At 54.9% G+C, this 14,300-nt stretch overlaps 1 protein-coding gene across 9 annotated transcripts in view; it reads right to left on the minus strand.

Annotated features, from left to right (window-relative positions):
• Positions 1-6,135: 6,135 nt before the first annotated feature.
• Positions 6,136-14,300, minus strand: part of TRIM36 (tripartite motif containing 36) — a 39,979-nt gene continuing 31,814 nt past the window's right edge. For all 9 annotated transcript variants that reach the window (XM_051843332.2, XM_051843333.2, XM_051843338.1 and 6 more), the window contains 3 exons: positions 13,282-13,572; positions 9,258-9,555; positions 6,136-6,591 (listed from right to left, as the gene is read on the minus strand). In XM_051843332.2, coding sequence (XP_051699292.2) covers positions 6,237-6,591; positions 9,258-9,555; positions 13,282-13,572 — 944 coding nt within the window. In that variant the 3' untranslated portion in view covers positions 6,136-6,236. The remainder of the gene's footprint in view (positions 6,592-9,257; positions 9,556-13,281; positions 13,573-14,300) is intronic.

Below are 14,300 nucleotides of genomic sequence, written 5' to 3' on the forward strand. Positions count from 1 at the left end.
ATCTGCTCTCCCACAATATGGCGCTGGGAGAGGAGTAAACAGCTTCTACACAGCTGCCTCTCGCCAACTTGAGTGATGACCTCCAGGAGCTGATCCTGCTCCTGATTGGAGGAGAGCAGTGTGCTCGGCGTGTGGGTAGCAGAGTTGGGATTGGTGGAAGAGGACTATAAAGGAGGAGAGAGACAACATGCACCAGGAACATCTATCTGAAGGAACACGTGAGCAGCCCCCGAGAGAGCCGGCCGGCAGTGTGCCGCTCCCCCGCAGAAGTGGGGAAAGTGGCAGGGGGAACCGCCCTTCCACGGAGGTGGAAGGGATGGTAGCCAACTCGGGAAGAACCAGCAGCAAACCCGGGGAGGGCCGAGCAGACAAAAGAACAGCGCAGGGTCCTGTGTCGTTCCTCCACGAAGACAGGGAGCGACAGGGGCCCACCAAACAAATAGCATAGGACAACTCCCCAGAACAAAAGGGAATCATCAGGTTATGTTCAGAACATGGGACAGGGATAAATAACCCACACTAAGAAATACATTAACATTTTAAAACTCCAGAGATAAAACAGGAGCTAAAAGTCTCAGAGAAGAAAAGTAGAGAGGACCGGTGCAGCAGGACAGTGGATCCACACCGGAAACACAGGGCAGTGGCCCTGGTCTGCTGAGTGGGAGGAGAAAAGAGAGAAAGTACTCCCTGCAGAACACACGCTACTAGAGTGAGGCCATAAACCAACTCAAAGACCCGGGACCCGGATGTGGGAGTCAGCTCACGAGAGAAGAAACGGGTGGGTGTTGTGATACAGCATTTGAGACACCCCCACTCTATATCGGGGTGCTGGTTCAAGTCCTGGCTCCTCCACTTACAATCCAGCTTCTTGCTAAACACACCCGGGGAGCGAGCAGGTGGCAGCTTAAGTGTCACCCACACAGGAGAGCTGGATGGAGTTCCTCTGCTTTTCAAGTAGATAAAAATAAATAATTCTGTAAGAAGAGAGTGAAGTTATTCCTGGTATGAAGCAAAGAGAAGACAAGAGCCACGGGCAACCCAGAGCCCCCAGTCTAGCTCAGGTGACCCAGGCCGAGCCCCCAGTCCCACTCAGGTGACCCAGGCCGAGCCCCCAGTCCCACTCAGGTGACCCAGGCCCAGAGCCCCCAGTTCCACTCAGGTGACCCAGGCCCAGAGCCCCCAGTTCCACCCGGGTGACCCAGGCCCAGAGCCCCCAGTCCTGCTCAGGTGGGCGTAGACCCAGAGCCCCCAGTCCCGCTCAGGTGGGCGCAGGCCGAGCCCCCAGTCCCACTCGGGTGGCGCAGGCCGAGCCCCCAGTCCCACTCGGGTGACCCAGGCCCAGAGCCCCCAGTCCCACTCAGGTGACCCAGGCCCAGAGCCCCCAGTCCCACCCGGGTGACCCAGGCCCAGAGCCCCCAGTCCCACTCGGGTGACCCAGGCCCAGAGCCCCCAGTCCCACTCGGGTGACCCAGGCCCAGAGCCCCCAGTCCCACTCAGGTGACCCAGGCCCAGAGCCCCCAGTTCCACCCGGGTGACCCAGGCCCAGAGCCCCCAGTCCTGCTCAGGTGGGCGTAGACCCAGAGCCCCCAGTCCCGCTCAGGTGGGCGCAGGCCCAGAGCCCCCAGTCCCACTCGGGTGGCGCAGGCCGAGCCCCCAGTCCCACTCGGGTGACCCAGGCCCAGAGCCCCCAGTCCCACTCAGGTGACCCAGGCCCAGAGCCCCAGTCCCACCCGGGTGACCCAGGCCCATAGCCCCCAGTCCCACTCAGGTGACCCAGGCCCAGAGCCCCCAGTCCCACTCAGGTGACCCAGGCCCAGAGCCCCCAGTCCCACTCAGGTGACCCAGGCCCAGAGCCCCCAGTCCCACTCAGGTGACCCAGGCCCAGAGCCCCCAGTTCCACCCGGGTGACCCAGGCCCAGAGCCCCCAGTCCCACTCGGGTGGCGCAGGCCCAGAGCCCCCAGTTCCACCCGGGTGACCCAGGCCCAGAGCCCCCAGTCCCACTCGGGTGGCGCAGGCCCGGAGCCCCCAGTTCCACCCGGGTGACCCAGGCCCAGAGCCCCCAGTCCCACTCGGGTGGCGCAGGCCCGGAGCCCCCAGTTCCACCCGGGTGACCCAGGCCCAGCCCCCAGTCCCACTCGGGTGGCGCAGGCCCGGAGCCCCCAGTTCCACCCGGGTGACCCAGGCCCGGAGCCCCCAGTCCCACTCGGGTGGCGCAGGCCCGGAGCCCCCAGTCCCGATGAGGCAGGGTGCCAAGGAACTCCACAGAGATTCCCCAGGAAGGAGAAACAGGCTGTGTCTGCCCTGTGGAAGCTCCCGAATGCATGTATTTTATGGGGCTTCTAGAAGAGTATTTTAGAGTTTTTAGAAGGTGTAGGGCGATGTACAGATTAAAACCTAGGAATGAAATAGGCAGTTATTAACCTCGATTCACAAAGGTCACACAGGAAACACCACACTCCTACCTGGCTGGATACTGAGCAATACCTACAGCATTCGGCTCCTCAGGGAACAGTACGTGATGTGGGTGAAGCAGGCCTGGTCTTGTTAACAGAAAACGGTCCATGTTAATACGAAGAAGAAACAAGAGCAGCCAACGTCCCCGACAGAGGGACCAGCAGGAGGTGGGGGGGTGGTGTCTGTTCATCACTCGACCTTCTAAATCCAGCGTTTCATATTCTAGCGACACAGGCACAGCCGTAACATACACGTGGGGTTCTGGGGGGTTAGTTGCTGGAGCTCACCACCCCACCCGGGAAGCGGAGCGAGACGAGGCTGCTCGGTCGTCTCCAAGCACAAGACAGGTGGCCCAGCCCCGGGGGCCCCAGCTCTGCGCTGAGAAGACCCGTGCACAGGAGACCAGGCAAGCCACGCTCCCTGCCCCCGCAGTCACAGCCTCCGGCCGCTCGCCTGACCCAGCAAACACCAAGGAACTTCTACAGCATGCGGTGATGGTGTTTAATAAAACAGATTAAACATAGAGTTCAGATAGGCAAAAACAAAGGAAACTGGGGGAAAAGGACAGAACTTTTTATTCAAAAATTTTATATATTTTATTAAAAATTCGTTTTAAATTAATCGCAGGCAGACTGTAGTCTGCATTTCATGTATGGCACATTTCAGTTTATTATCATACTCTGTATCTTACTTCTACACACGGGCAACAGTCTAATCAGAGACTCAAGGATTTTCGTCTCTTCATCACAGAACTGAGTTATGCTTATTCAAAGGAGAAGGCCAGGAGGGGGCAGAGACACGAGGAAGCTGAGAGGGGCCAAGCAGCAGGGCTTCACCTGCCTGAGGGCTGCTCCCATCATCAGGCTGTGTTCTAGACTGTTCTAGACTGCGGAACACCACACCCCCTCACCATGCAGCTGGCACACGCCCTGAGCCCGGGCCAGGCAGCTGCTTCCCACTTGTGCCCCACTTTCCAGCCCTGCCCCTACCTGGCCTCCCCTCCTCCGCCAAGGAAGGTGACCCTGCTCCCTGCGTCTCTGCACAGCCCTATCTGCTGCCCCTGGGCAAGGGTGGCCAACGGACGGCCCTGCTGGAACAGGCCTTGGCAGTGACCTCTGAAGCTGTCCCCAGCTCCTGCCGGGCAGCCGCTCCTGAACGCACTGACGGAAGCAATACCATTTCTGCCCGTCCCATCCTTGCTCTAAGGCGGCACCAGCTTCAGGCTGTCGCTGGTCTTCCCGGGCCTCACCACCGCTTGTTCCTGAGTTGACAACTGGCTGTGTCTCCAAGCAGTCCTTCCACGGGACCATCAGGGTGATTCTGCTTCCTGCCACGTCTCTGAACAACTCACTGCCCCAAAGTCTTCTTGCACTGAGCACTGAGGGCCCTGCACAGCTGGCTTGGCAGCCGGCTGTCCATCTCCAGAGCGGGGCATCCCTGGCCACTGGCTCTGCCATCAGCTCTCCCTCCAGCACCCCGCGGGCCAGCCCTGCCGTCACCAGCTCCTCGCCATCTGCCTCAGCTCCAGGACACAGCGCCTGGGGAGCTGTGGGGTCCCTTCCCACCGAGGGCACACACAGTATCTCACTGAGAGCAGGGACCAAGGCCTTTTTGGAAAATGAGCAAAATCGTTCCAAATCAAACTTAACCACACTAAATTCCTTTGTTTATTTTTGAAAGCAAAAGAATCCAAGAAAAACTCCCATTCTCAGGACATTCCCATGAACGAATGGATAAAACTCGTTGAAAACGAACGCAAACCTGTTTTGCGGAGCATCAGTTCTGGGGTGTTCTCACCTAGAACACCTGTTCCTGACTCTCCCTGGTTGCACTGGGACTGATGACATCCCCACGCGGGGCACAAGGGACACGCTTCCCGGGCCTGATCAGACTGCGAGCAACGGTGGGGGAGTTAACAGGCGCAGCCCCCAGAGGAGAACACTCTGCCTCCTCCACTCTCGAAAGAGCAAGTGCACACAGCACCAAGGACTGCACGGCGTGAGGCTCGGCCTTGACTCCACTCTGAGTGCTTCACAGAGAAACCCGAGCCCCACCAAGCTTCAGCGCCAGGTCCCGTGGTGCACAACGGCCCCAACCGCTGAAGCCCAGGGATCTGGGAGCGAACAGAAAGACCTCAGATCCCTTCAAAAGCCGAGAGAAACACACAAGTGGATCCGTTACACAATTAAGATAAGCTAGCTAAGAACTGAAGCTAACAGATCGAAGCTTCAGCTCCAAGTTAATCGGAGTCCTACCCCTCATTGCGTAATTCCTAGAATGCAAGTTGGACTAATTACATGACTTCCTTTGAATCTTTATTAGAAATGAAAGAAATTCAGGTGAACAACTAATTGACAACTATACAAACGAAACGGTGTTCCCGCTCCCATTAAAGCTCTGTGGTTAACACCAACGACTTGGCCAGTGAGGACCACTTGGCCAGTGAGGGCGCCGGGCCACGCCTGTGCCCAGGTGAGCCTGTGACATAAAGTGCTACTCGGCGCTGGGGAATAACGAGGATCACCGACAGGGAAACTCTCTGGACGCTCTCTCTCCAGGCTGCAGGAGAAGCCAGGTTACAGCCAGCAGCCTACATAAAAACAAAACAATAAGCTGTCCAAACAGCCATCTACTGGCGCCTCTCACAAACGAATACACGGTCTGGGTGAAAGTCTTCAAATCACAGCAAACATCAACTTGAAAAGGACACGCACCCGATGGGACTCGCTGCTATTTCTAAACGATTAAACTTGGATCTTCACGTGCTTCTAGTACCAATGTTCATCGCCAAGCAGGGCTGCACAGGACGGCCCAGGTACCTCAACAGCGAGTCCCTCCCCGTTGTATGACGCACTTAACGCAACTCAAAACCATCAGCTTTCCCCACACGGCAGTGTAAGCTGGGAGAGCCGCATTTGTAACGTGCGTACTTATGCCAGCAAGAATGAAATCCAGAGGGCAAAGGAAGCGGCCCCTCCCCCAGCATTTCCGCCAACAGTCCTTCGATATAAGTACGGACATCTTCAAGGGGTGAGAAAGATCGAAGATAAACTTTCCTGAAACAGAACATGGAGTGGGAAGATGCTGGAGAGGACTTGGTGTTTGCCAGAGGGAAGTGTTTGCTCTCGGAGCCGACTAATGGACAGTCAACCTATGGAGCTCCTGAATTATCCGGAACAATACAGTTTGTGGTCTGAAAAAACAGCAGTATTCGTTTTCCAGGCAATATACTCTTAATATTAAGTTACTTATACACTTTAAAATACATAATCTGCACTTAAATACACTACCTTTTTAATGGCCTTTCTCACCTATCTATAACTTTGTTTTCCTATTAAAAACAAATGCAAGACACACTGCTGAGTTCTAATTTCTAACTGTAAGGCATCTTCAAAATATCTTCTCTTAGGACACACACATGATATAAAAACGAAAAATCAAACACAGAAGCAGCATAATAAATACGTTCGTACCCCTCCCGCCAGCAAGGATCAGCTGACACCAGTGAGAGCGACTTCCTGTGCATACAGAGACAACTGAGAGACACGTGAACGGCCTCGGAGTCGACCACACAGACCCCCCGGTTCCCATCCCTCGGGAAAGGCAGGATGCGGCACGGGAGAGGCGAGGCTGCCCAGGTTTTCCAAGTTTTGAAAAGAATCGTACACAGCACACGAGCGTGGCGACAGAATACTTAGATGATCTGTAATTGGTCACGAAGGCTACCGCAAGACACGGCTTTAGTCACAGTTCTCGTCCTCGGTCGCAGCAGGTGTGCCGACTACACGGCCTCTGCGTAGTCCAGATATTTTGCTGTGATGGGCTCTTCCAGCTGAATCCCGCCACTGCCCATGAGAGCAAATGCTGGGTACATGGTGTGCGAGCAGTCCACCGGGCGCTCGTACAGGCACCTCATGCGGTCCATGTCGTAGAAGCTCACCTGGCCCTTATCACAGTCCAGGCAGACCCCTATGCTCGCGGGCATGGGAAGAACTCTGTTCTCAGGTTCATTAGACGAAGTGGGTGACTTGGGTATAAAAACTTTCTTCATGCCGATGGTAACCAATGTAAAAGGCTGTGAAGAGTCAAAGCTCGCGTCTTCACTCCCGCTGTCGTGGCCGCTGTCTTGCTCATATCTGGAACACGAGACAAAAACAAGCCATCTGCATCTCCAGCCACAGACTCCAGAGTTCTGAGGGTCTTCACGTGGCAAATGCACACTGATTCAGAGTTAAAAGGGCTTTCACTTCAAACACTCTGATTCACAAACGTAACCAACTTAGAAACAAAGACGACACACTGCCATTTAGGATGATCCCAGACTCAGCCTCTCACTGGCTGCCAGGAAGCACTGTCCCCTTCTACCTAGACAGAGAGGAGGGCCTGAAAACGGGGCAGCAGTGAGTGTGGACACCTGGAACAAGGCAGGGAAGAGGGGAGCAAAGGGACGGGTCACAGGCTAAATACTGACGGCACACAGCCACACGCCAGAAGACAGAGAGAAGACGTGGCCCTGACCCAAGGAGGCAGCAGCCTGACATCGGCGGGCTCTGCAAGATGGCCCGAGACAGAAGCACGGTCCACCCTGCACCCGACCAGGTGTCCACAGCGTGCAGGATGGACCCAGGCTAGCCAGCTGCTTCTGTCTCTCTCGGAAAACAGTAAAACGCTTACAGAGAATTCTCTCTCGTTTTTCATTTAAGATGCATTTATTTATTTATTTGAAAGGCAGAGTGACAGAGAGGGAGAGACTGGCAGAAAGAGAGATCTTCCGTCTACTGATTCGCTCCGCAAGGGGCTGCAGAAGCCTGGGCTCAGCTGGGACTCAAACTAATGCTGTGGCAGGAGATGCCAGCATGGCAAACTGAGGCCTTACCTGCTGGGCCCCGGCAACAGGCCTGAGAAGTCTGACCCGAGCCAACACGCCCCTCCTCCTGTGCACGGCAACAGGCCTGAGAAGTCTGACCCGTGCCAACACGCCCCTTCTCCTGTGCACAGCAACAGGCCTGAGAAGTCTGACCCGTGCCGACACGCCCCTCCTCCTGTGCACGGCTCGCTTTTTATATATTTGGGATCAAGACCACAACAACTACTTCCCAGGCTATAAACTTTTAAAAAATTAATACTAATGTTCAATCAAGTAGGCAAGCTACTATGATTTAATTAACCATTTACAATATTCAGGATTATGTAAATTTTTGTCTTTGTGCAAAAAATTTTTCCTCTTTTTAAATTTCTTATTAGTTTAAAATTTTATTTGAAAGGCAGAGTTACAGAGAGAGGGAGACAGAGCTCTTCCATCCACTCACTCCCCAAATGACTGCAACAGCTCTGAGGCTGGGCCAGGTCAAAGCCAGAGGCCTGGAACTCCATCTAGGTCTCCCACGTGGGTGCAGGGGCCCAAGGACTTGGGCCATCTTCTGCTGCTTTCCCAGGCCACAGCAGAGAGCTGGACTGGAAGTGGAGCAGCTGGGTCTCAAGCCGGTGCCCATGTGGGAGGTAGGAGTTGCAGGCAGCTTACTTAACCCACTGTGCCACGATGCCAGGTCCCAAAAGTTTGTCCTATCATTCAGAATGACCCAGGAGACAACTCAGACGAAGTAAAAAAACTGACCAACTGACCAGGCTTGTCACCTTGCCCTTCTAAAGGAAGCTAAGCTGTGCGGTATTAGTCTCTCTAGAAGCTGCGATCTGTGGCTGTGGAAACACATCTACCATGAGCGAATGTTGTGAGGAACACAGGACAAAGTTCAAGGAAACTGAGTCCCGAGGGAAGAACTCCAGCTCAGCACCAGCTGTGAGGGCGGCAGTTAAAAGCAGTTCACACCTGCACGTGGGTGATTCCTATCGTGTAGTTCAGGTAATGTGCACAAGACTCCTAAAAGTTAACGCCGTGGAGCTGCATCGCTACCGAGAGGTCACCTAAACAGGTGTGTGTCAGTGTGACATCAAAACGGAACCCCTAAATCTCACCATTCGGCCTGTTCTCACATGGGCCAGCCACACAGCACAGCCGGAACACCCAGATCTAAGGGACGTGTTTCAGAAGCAATAGAAACCCGAGGGTACTTCAGGCTTATCTTGTTGAACAAGGCTGTTTACCTTCACAAGAATGATCAAGTTTCTGATCAATAAGGAGCGGAGGGCGGGTGTTTGGTGCAGTGGTGAAGTGTCCCTTGGGGCACCCACGTCCTGAATCTGAGTGCCTGGTGCAAGTCCCACCTCCACGTCCAGACTCGTGCTCATGTGCACCCTGGGAGGCGGCAGGGGGCGGCTCAGGTACTTGATTACCACACCCACGCCGGAGACCTGGTCTGAGTTCCTTGGCTCCAGCCTGGTCCAGTCCTGGCTGTTTGTGGGCATTTGAGGGGTGAACCGGCACAAAGATCTTTCTCCATCTGCCTGTTGGCCTTTCTCTGCATTTCAAATAAAGTGAGAAAATAATAGAGACAAAAATGACAGGGCCAGCACTGTGGTGTAGTGGGTTAAGTTACCACCTGTGGCACTGGCATCCCATATGGGCGCTGGTTCGAGTCCTGGCTGCTCCACTTCGATCCAGCTCTCTGCTGTGGCCTGGGAAAGCAGCAGAAGATGGCCCAAGTCCTTGGATCCCTGCACCCGCGTGGGAGACCTGGATGGAGTTCCTGGCTCCTGGCTTTGGCCTAGCCTCAGCCTCTGTGGCTATTTGGGAAGTGAATCAGTGTATGGAAGATCTCTGTCTCCCCCTCTCTCTGTGTGACTCTGCCTTACACACACACACACACACACACACACACGAACAAGAGCACACAGCAGGCTCTACCTTGGGCTGGCCGTGTCCCGAGGAGAGCGGAGCCACTCCTGCAGCTTATCGCTGGAAGCCACGCCCACTTTCACCAGGTAGGAATAGGGCTCCACGCGCAAGGCCCAGAAGTGCTTCCCTTTGGTGATGCCGACGTCGCCGATGATGTAGTCCAAGGTTGTGTAGCAGCCCACTTGGATGCGCTCAGCCGCGAGCAGGATGTTAAACCCAGCTCTGCTCTCCACCCGGTCTCTCTTCAGGTTCAGCAGGAGGTGTTCGTTGTTGTAGCCGCATTTCTCATCGAAGAGGAAACTGAAGACTAAACAGACGTGAATCTGCAGTCAGCCTCAAAGTCACGTAAGGTTAGACTTACCAGGTTTCCCAAATGGGAATTTCCAAGAGACAGGAAGAGCCAGGTGTCACCAGGCTCGCCACCATGACAACGCAAACCCCATCAGCGAGGGCTCCCAGGCCGTCCTCCACCATCTTCACAGACCCCCGAGGTAGGCGTCTTACCTGCTGGTGAAACCTACGAAAGCAGCTCTTGGAACAGGGACGGCAAAGCAAATGTGGGTATTGCATGCGTTATACCTAACTAAAATAAACGGCAAGGGCCAGTGCTGTGGCTCAGCAGGTTACAGCCGCGGCCTGCAGCACCAGCATCCCATATGGGTACCAGTTCAAGTCCCAGCTGCTCCACTTCCAATCCAGCTCCCTGCTAATGTGCCTGGGAAATCGGCAGAGGATGGCCCAAGGGGCCCCTGCACCCACATGGGAGTGGTTCCTGGTGTCAGCCTGGCCCAGCCCCAGTCATTGCGACCATTTGAGGAGTGAACCAGTAGATGGAAGATTCTCTCTCTCTCTCTCTCTCTCTGTCTCTCCTTCTCTTTCTGTGTAACTCTGCCTTTCAAATAATAAATAAATCTGAAAAAAATAAAATAAGCAGCAGCACATTTTCATGAACAGTTATGCATTTTCTTATACGTTTCATCCAAATTTTGTAAATTTGGAAAATGTTATCTATTTTAATAAGGTCTTAACCGCCTCAATCAAATGGCAGACATGAGAAATCTGGTGCATTGCTTCAAAGAAATAAAATCACGGGCTCTGGGTTCAGAGACACCAGGTTCAAATCCCTGCACACACCTTTCACTCGAGTCTGACCTAGACTTTAGCATCCTGTGCGGCAGAGCGGACACAGTCCACCTAGCTCCCTCCCAACACGGACCCAGGAAGCTTCGGACTGGTACCAGCCACCGCGCAGCAACCCCAGGGCCAAGGGAAAGTGGCCCGCCCATGCAGTGGGCAGCGCACCTTAAAGAGGAGGAATCAGCTCCATGCTACAACACGGTGGGCGCTGAGGTAAGCCCGACGCAAAGAGACAAACGTTGTGACCCCACATGCATGGGGAACCCCAAAGAGGCAGAAAGCAGACAGGTGATGCACTGGGCCCTCACGGTCAGAGGCCACTGTGGGGTCCTCCGGGGACAGGGCCCTCACAGGTCAGAGGCCACTGTGGGTTCCTCTGGGGACAGGGCCCTCACGGGTCAGAGGCCACTGTGGGGTCCTCTGGAGACAGGGCCCTCACGGGTCAGAGGCCAATGTGGGGTCCTCCGGGGACGGGGCCTCACAGGTCAGAGGCCACTGTGGGGTCCTCTGGGGGTGGGGCCCTCACGGGTCAGAGGCCACTGTGGGGTCCTCCGGGGACAGGGCCCTCACAGGTCAGAGGCCACTGTGGGGTCCTTCGGGGACCGGGCCCTCACGGGTCAGAGGCCACTGTGGGGTCCTCTGGGGCGGGGCCCTCACGGTCTGAGGCCACTGTGGGGTCCTTCGGGGATGGGGCCCTCACGGGTCAGAGGCCACTGTGGGGTCCTCTGGGGACGGGGCCCTCACAGTCTGAGGCCACTGTGGGGTCCTCTGGGGACGGGGCCCTCACGGTCTGAGGCCACTGTGGGGTCCTTCGGGGATGGGGCCCTCACGGGTCAGAGGCCACTGTGGGGTCCTCTGGCCACGGGGCCCTCACAGTCTGAGGCCACTGTGGGGTCCTCTGGGGACGGGGCCCTCACGGTCTGAGGCCACTGTGGGGTCCTTCGGGGACGGGGCCCTCACGGGTCAGAGGCCACTGTGGGGTCCTCTGGGGACGGGGCCCTCACGGTCTGAGGCCACTGTGGGGTCCTTCGGGGACGGGGCCCTCACGGTCTGAGGCCACTGTGGGGTCCTCCGGGGATGGGGCCCTCACGGGTCAGAGGCCACTGTGGGGTCCTCCGGGGACGGGGCCTCACGGGTCAGAGGTCACTGTGGGGTCCTCTGGGGACTGGCCCTCACGGGTCAGAGGCCACTGTGGGGTCCTCCGGGGACAGGGCCCTCACGGTCTGAGGCCACTGTGGGGTCCTCCGGGGATGGGGGCCTCACGGTCTGAGGCCACTGTAGGGTCCTCTGGGGACAGGAGAGCGGATGGCAGCTCAGGACTGTGCATGCACTGAGTTTAACCTCACTGAGCTGCACACTAGGAAACAGCTGAAAGTAAATTCGACCTCCAACACAATTTCTACAGACGCCTGCTGGCCACAACGCCATTCGTCACAGCGGCTGGCGGCTCTTCTTGGAAACGCCCACTGACAGCCACACTAATCCTGCTTCCCCTCAACCCCCGGATGCCCCCCTCCTGGTCCACACAACAAATGTAAAGGGCCACGCTGGTTACGTGGCTTCAGCCAGAAGCCAGGAAGAGAAGCCCTAAGGCCTCCCGAGCTCCCCTCCCACCCCGACCAGGGCCCTGGGACCGGCAGCCTCGTCCCGGACTCTTCTCCTTCTTCCATTTTTGGTCAGAGACCAGAAAAGAATGTGGAAATAGCATAGACCATCAACCACTCACTTAATGCTCTCAGATTCATCCTGAAACTCTCCACTGGATTATACGGAAATCCAGTAAAAATACTTTTTAGCCTACCATATATGTATCTGCATTCTGATTTTTCTGTTTTTAAGTCTACAATAAGCCTGAAAAACAAACAGCAGAGAAAACACACTGTTTCTATTTCAGACAAAAAGGGAAGGAAGGGTAGAGGCAGAAAGCAGGGCACAAAACCAGTGCAAGGGGCGGGGCCGTGGTCTACACCAGCCCCCAGTGTCTGCAAGAGGGGCTCTCCTGCTGGGCAGCGCCAGCACAGCCTCCCAGCCGAGCCAGCGTCCCAGCTCCCCACCCGCCAGCGTGCAGCTCAGACACAGTTCACCTGGCGCTTCAGAACCTTTGCGGGAAATGTGCTGTTTTGGTTCAAAAAATAGTTGTGAAATCTACCCACAGTTTTCCCTTAAAAACTGTGCACTTCTGTGACGGCCCCTCAGACGCACAGATTTCACATACAGTGTGCACTTCTGTGACGGCCCTTCAGACACAGGGATGTCAGCAGCGAGGTCCCGCCACGTGCTGAGAGTCATGGAGTCGGAGTCGGAGAGAAAATCCACACCTCCAAGAGCCCAGCTAAGTCAAACCTGGACGGCAGATACTATAATGATCAAATTAAAAATACCTAGCTAGGGGAAAACAGCAGAAGGTGGCCCAAGTCCTTGGGCCCTGCATCTGCGTGGGAGACCTGCGTGGGAAGAAGCTCCTGGCTCCCGGCTTCGGATCGGCACAGCTCCAGGCATTGCAGGCAACTGGGGAGTGAACCAGCGGATGGAAGACCTCTCTCTCTCTCTCTCTCTCTGTCTCTCCCTCTTGCTGTCTGTAACTCTACCTCTCAATTAAATAAAACAAACAAACAAACAAAACAAAACAAAAAAAAAACTAGCGAGCGGCCATGCTTTAGAGAACCGAATAGAACTATTCTACTTAAAACTTCTATTTAATCCGACGGCACACCCTGCCCACTCAAATGCCTGCCTGACGCCGGTCAGAATCTAAGCCTGGGCTTCGTGTTCCATTCATTTCTGCACCTTCACTGGGGGCGGACGCCCACTTTTCAGGAGTCTTGTGCAAACGCTGGGGTCTGCACTCTGTCAAGGTCTCCCCCCGGGGCCGTTTCCCGTCCCAGGTGCCCGGTACCTGGGGCCGGCGGCGTGTGCAGAACCAGCTCCCGGCTGCAAGGGCTGCAGACGGAGCCGCGGTAGGCGCGCACGCGGAAGGCGTAGCTGCAGTTGTCCTCCAGGTCCGTCACCACTTTGCTGGTGCCGCACACCTGCAGCTCACGCCAGGGCACCATCTCCTCCTCCCGGTCCAGCTTCCGGTACTCCAGGACATAGCTATCCGCCTTGCCCTTCTCCGGGTGGTGCCAGGTGATCAAGGCACTGTTGTAAACCCTGCTCTGCTCCTCGCTGATCTCTGGCACGTCCAGGCCTGGAAGAGGTGGGAGAGGCGACACCGTTACAACACCGGGCTCGCACGGGCTGCTTCCACGAGGGGCACTCCACGACTTTCACACTGTCCACACTGTGCCCGTCTCCAGTCCCATGTATAAGAAGAACAGCAAATATTTCCAGATACTAAGCCAACAAATTTAAGATAAACCTACCTAGATTTAATGTGTTAGATTTCTTTACACTGAGAAAAAAATACAGAATTACACTCTAAAACTTTAAAGGTAGCAATCATGCTATTCTAATCCCAACTTAACCTTGTATTTACAACAGAAATGAAAAAGAAGAATGAAACACAGGAGACAAAGACTCAATTAAAGCTTTGAGAAGTATAATTATTAATTCTGAAACATCATCAATGAAATTTTTCAACCACACACCTCCCGCCTACTAGTAACAGCTATGCACTTGAAATTTTCTTTATGTTTTCCTATCAACAAATGACAATTTTACTATTTTAAAAACTAAGTTTGGTGACAGAAGCAAACAACCTCCCAATGAGCACTGTGAATCTCGTTCCATGCTTTCTCCCACACAGTCACAGAGCAAGTTCATTTTTCTTGGCATAAACATGATACAGATTTTTCTAAGAAAATAAAAAAATCAAACACACAAAAAATGTTAAATAACTCAGAGATGAGCACTATAACAATGGCAGAGACCATGCCAGCATGCCCCCCGCTGGTATTCTCTATGTGAGTGTATCGA

This window comes from Oryctolagus cuniculus, chromosome 6, assembly GCF_964237555.1.
Source record: "Oryctolagus cuniculus chromosome 6, mOryCun1.1, whole genome shotgun sequence".
Classification (NCBI taxonomy): domain Eukaryota; kingdom Metazoa; phylum Chordata; class Mammalia; order Lagomorpha; family Leporidae; genus Oryctolagus; species Oryctolagus cuniculus.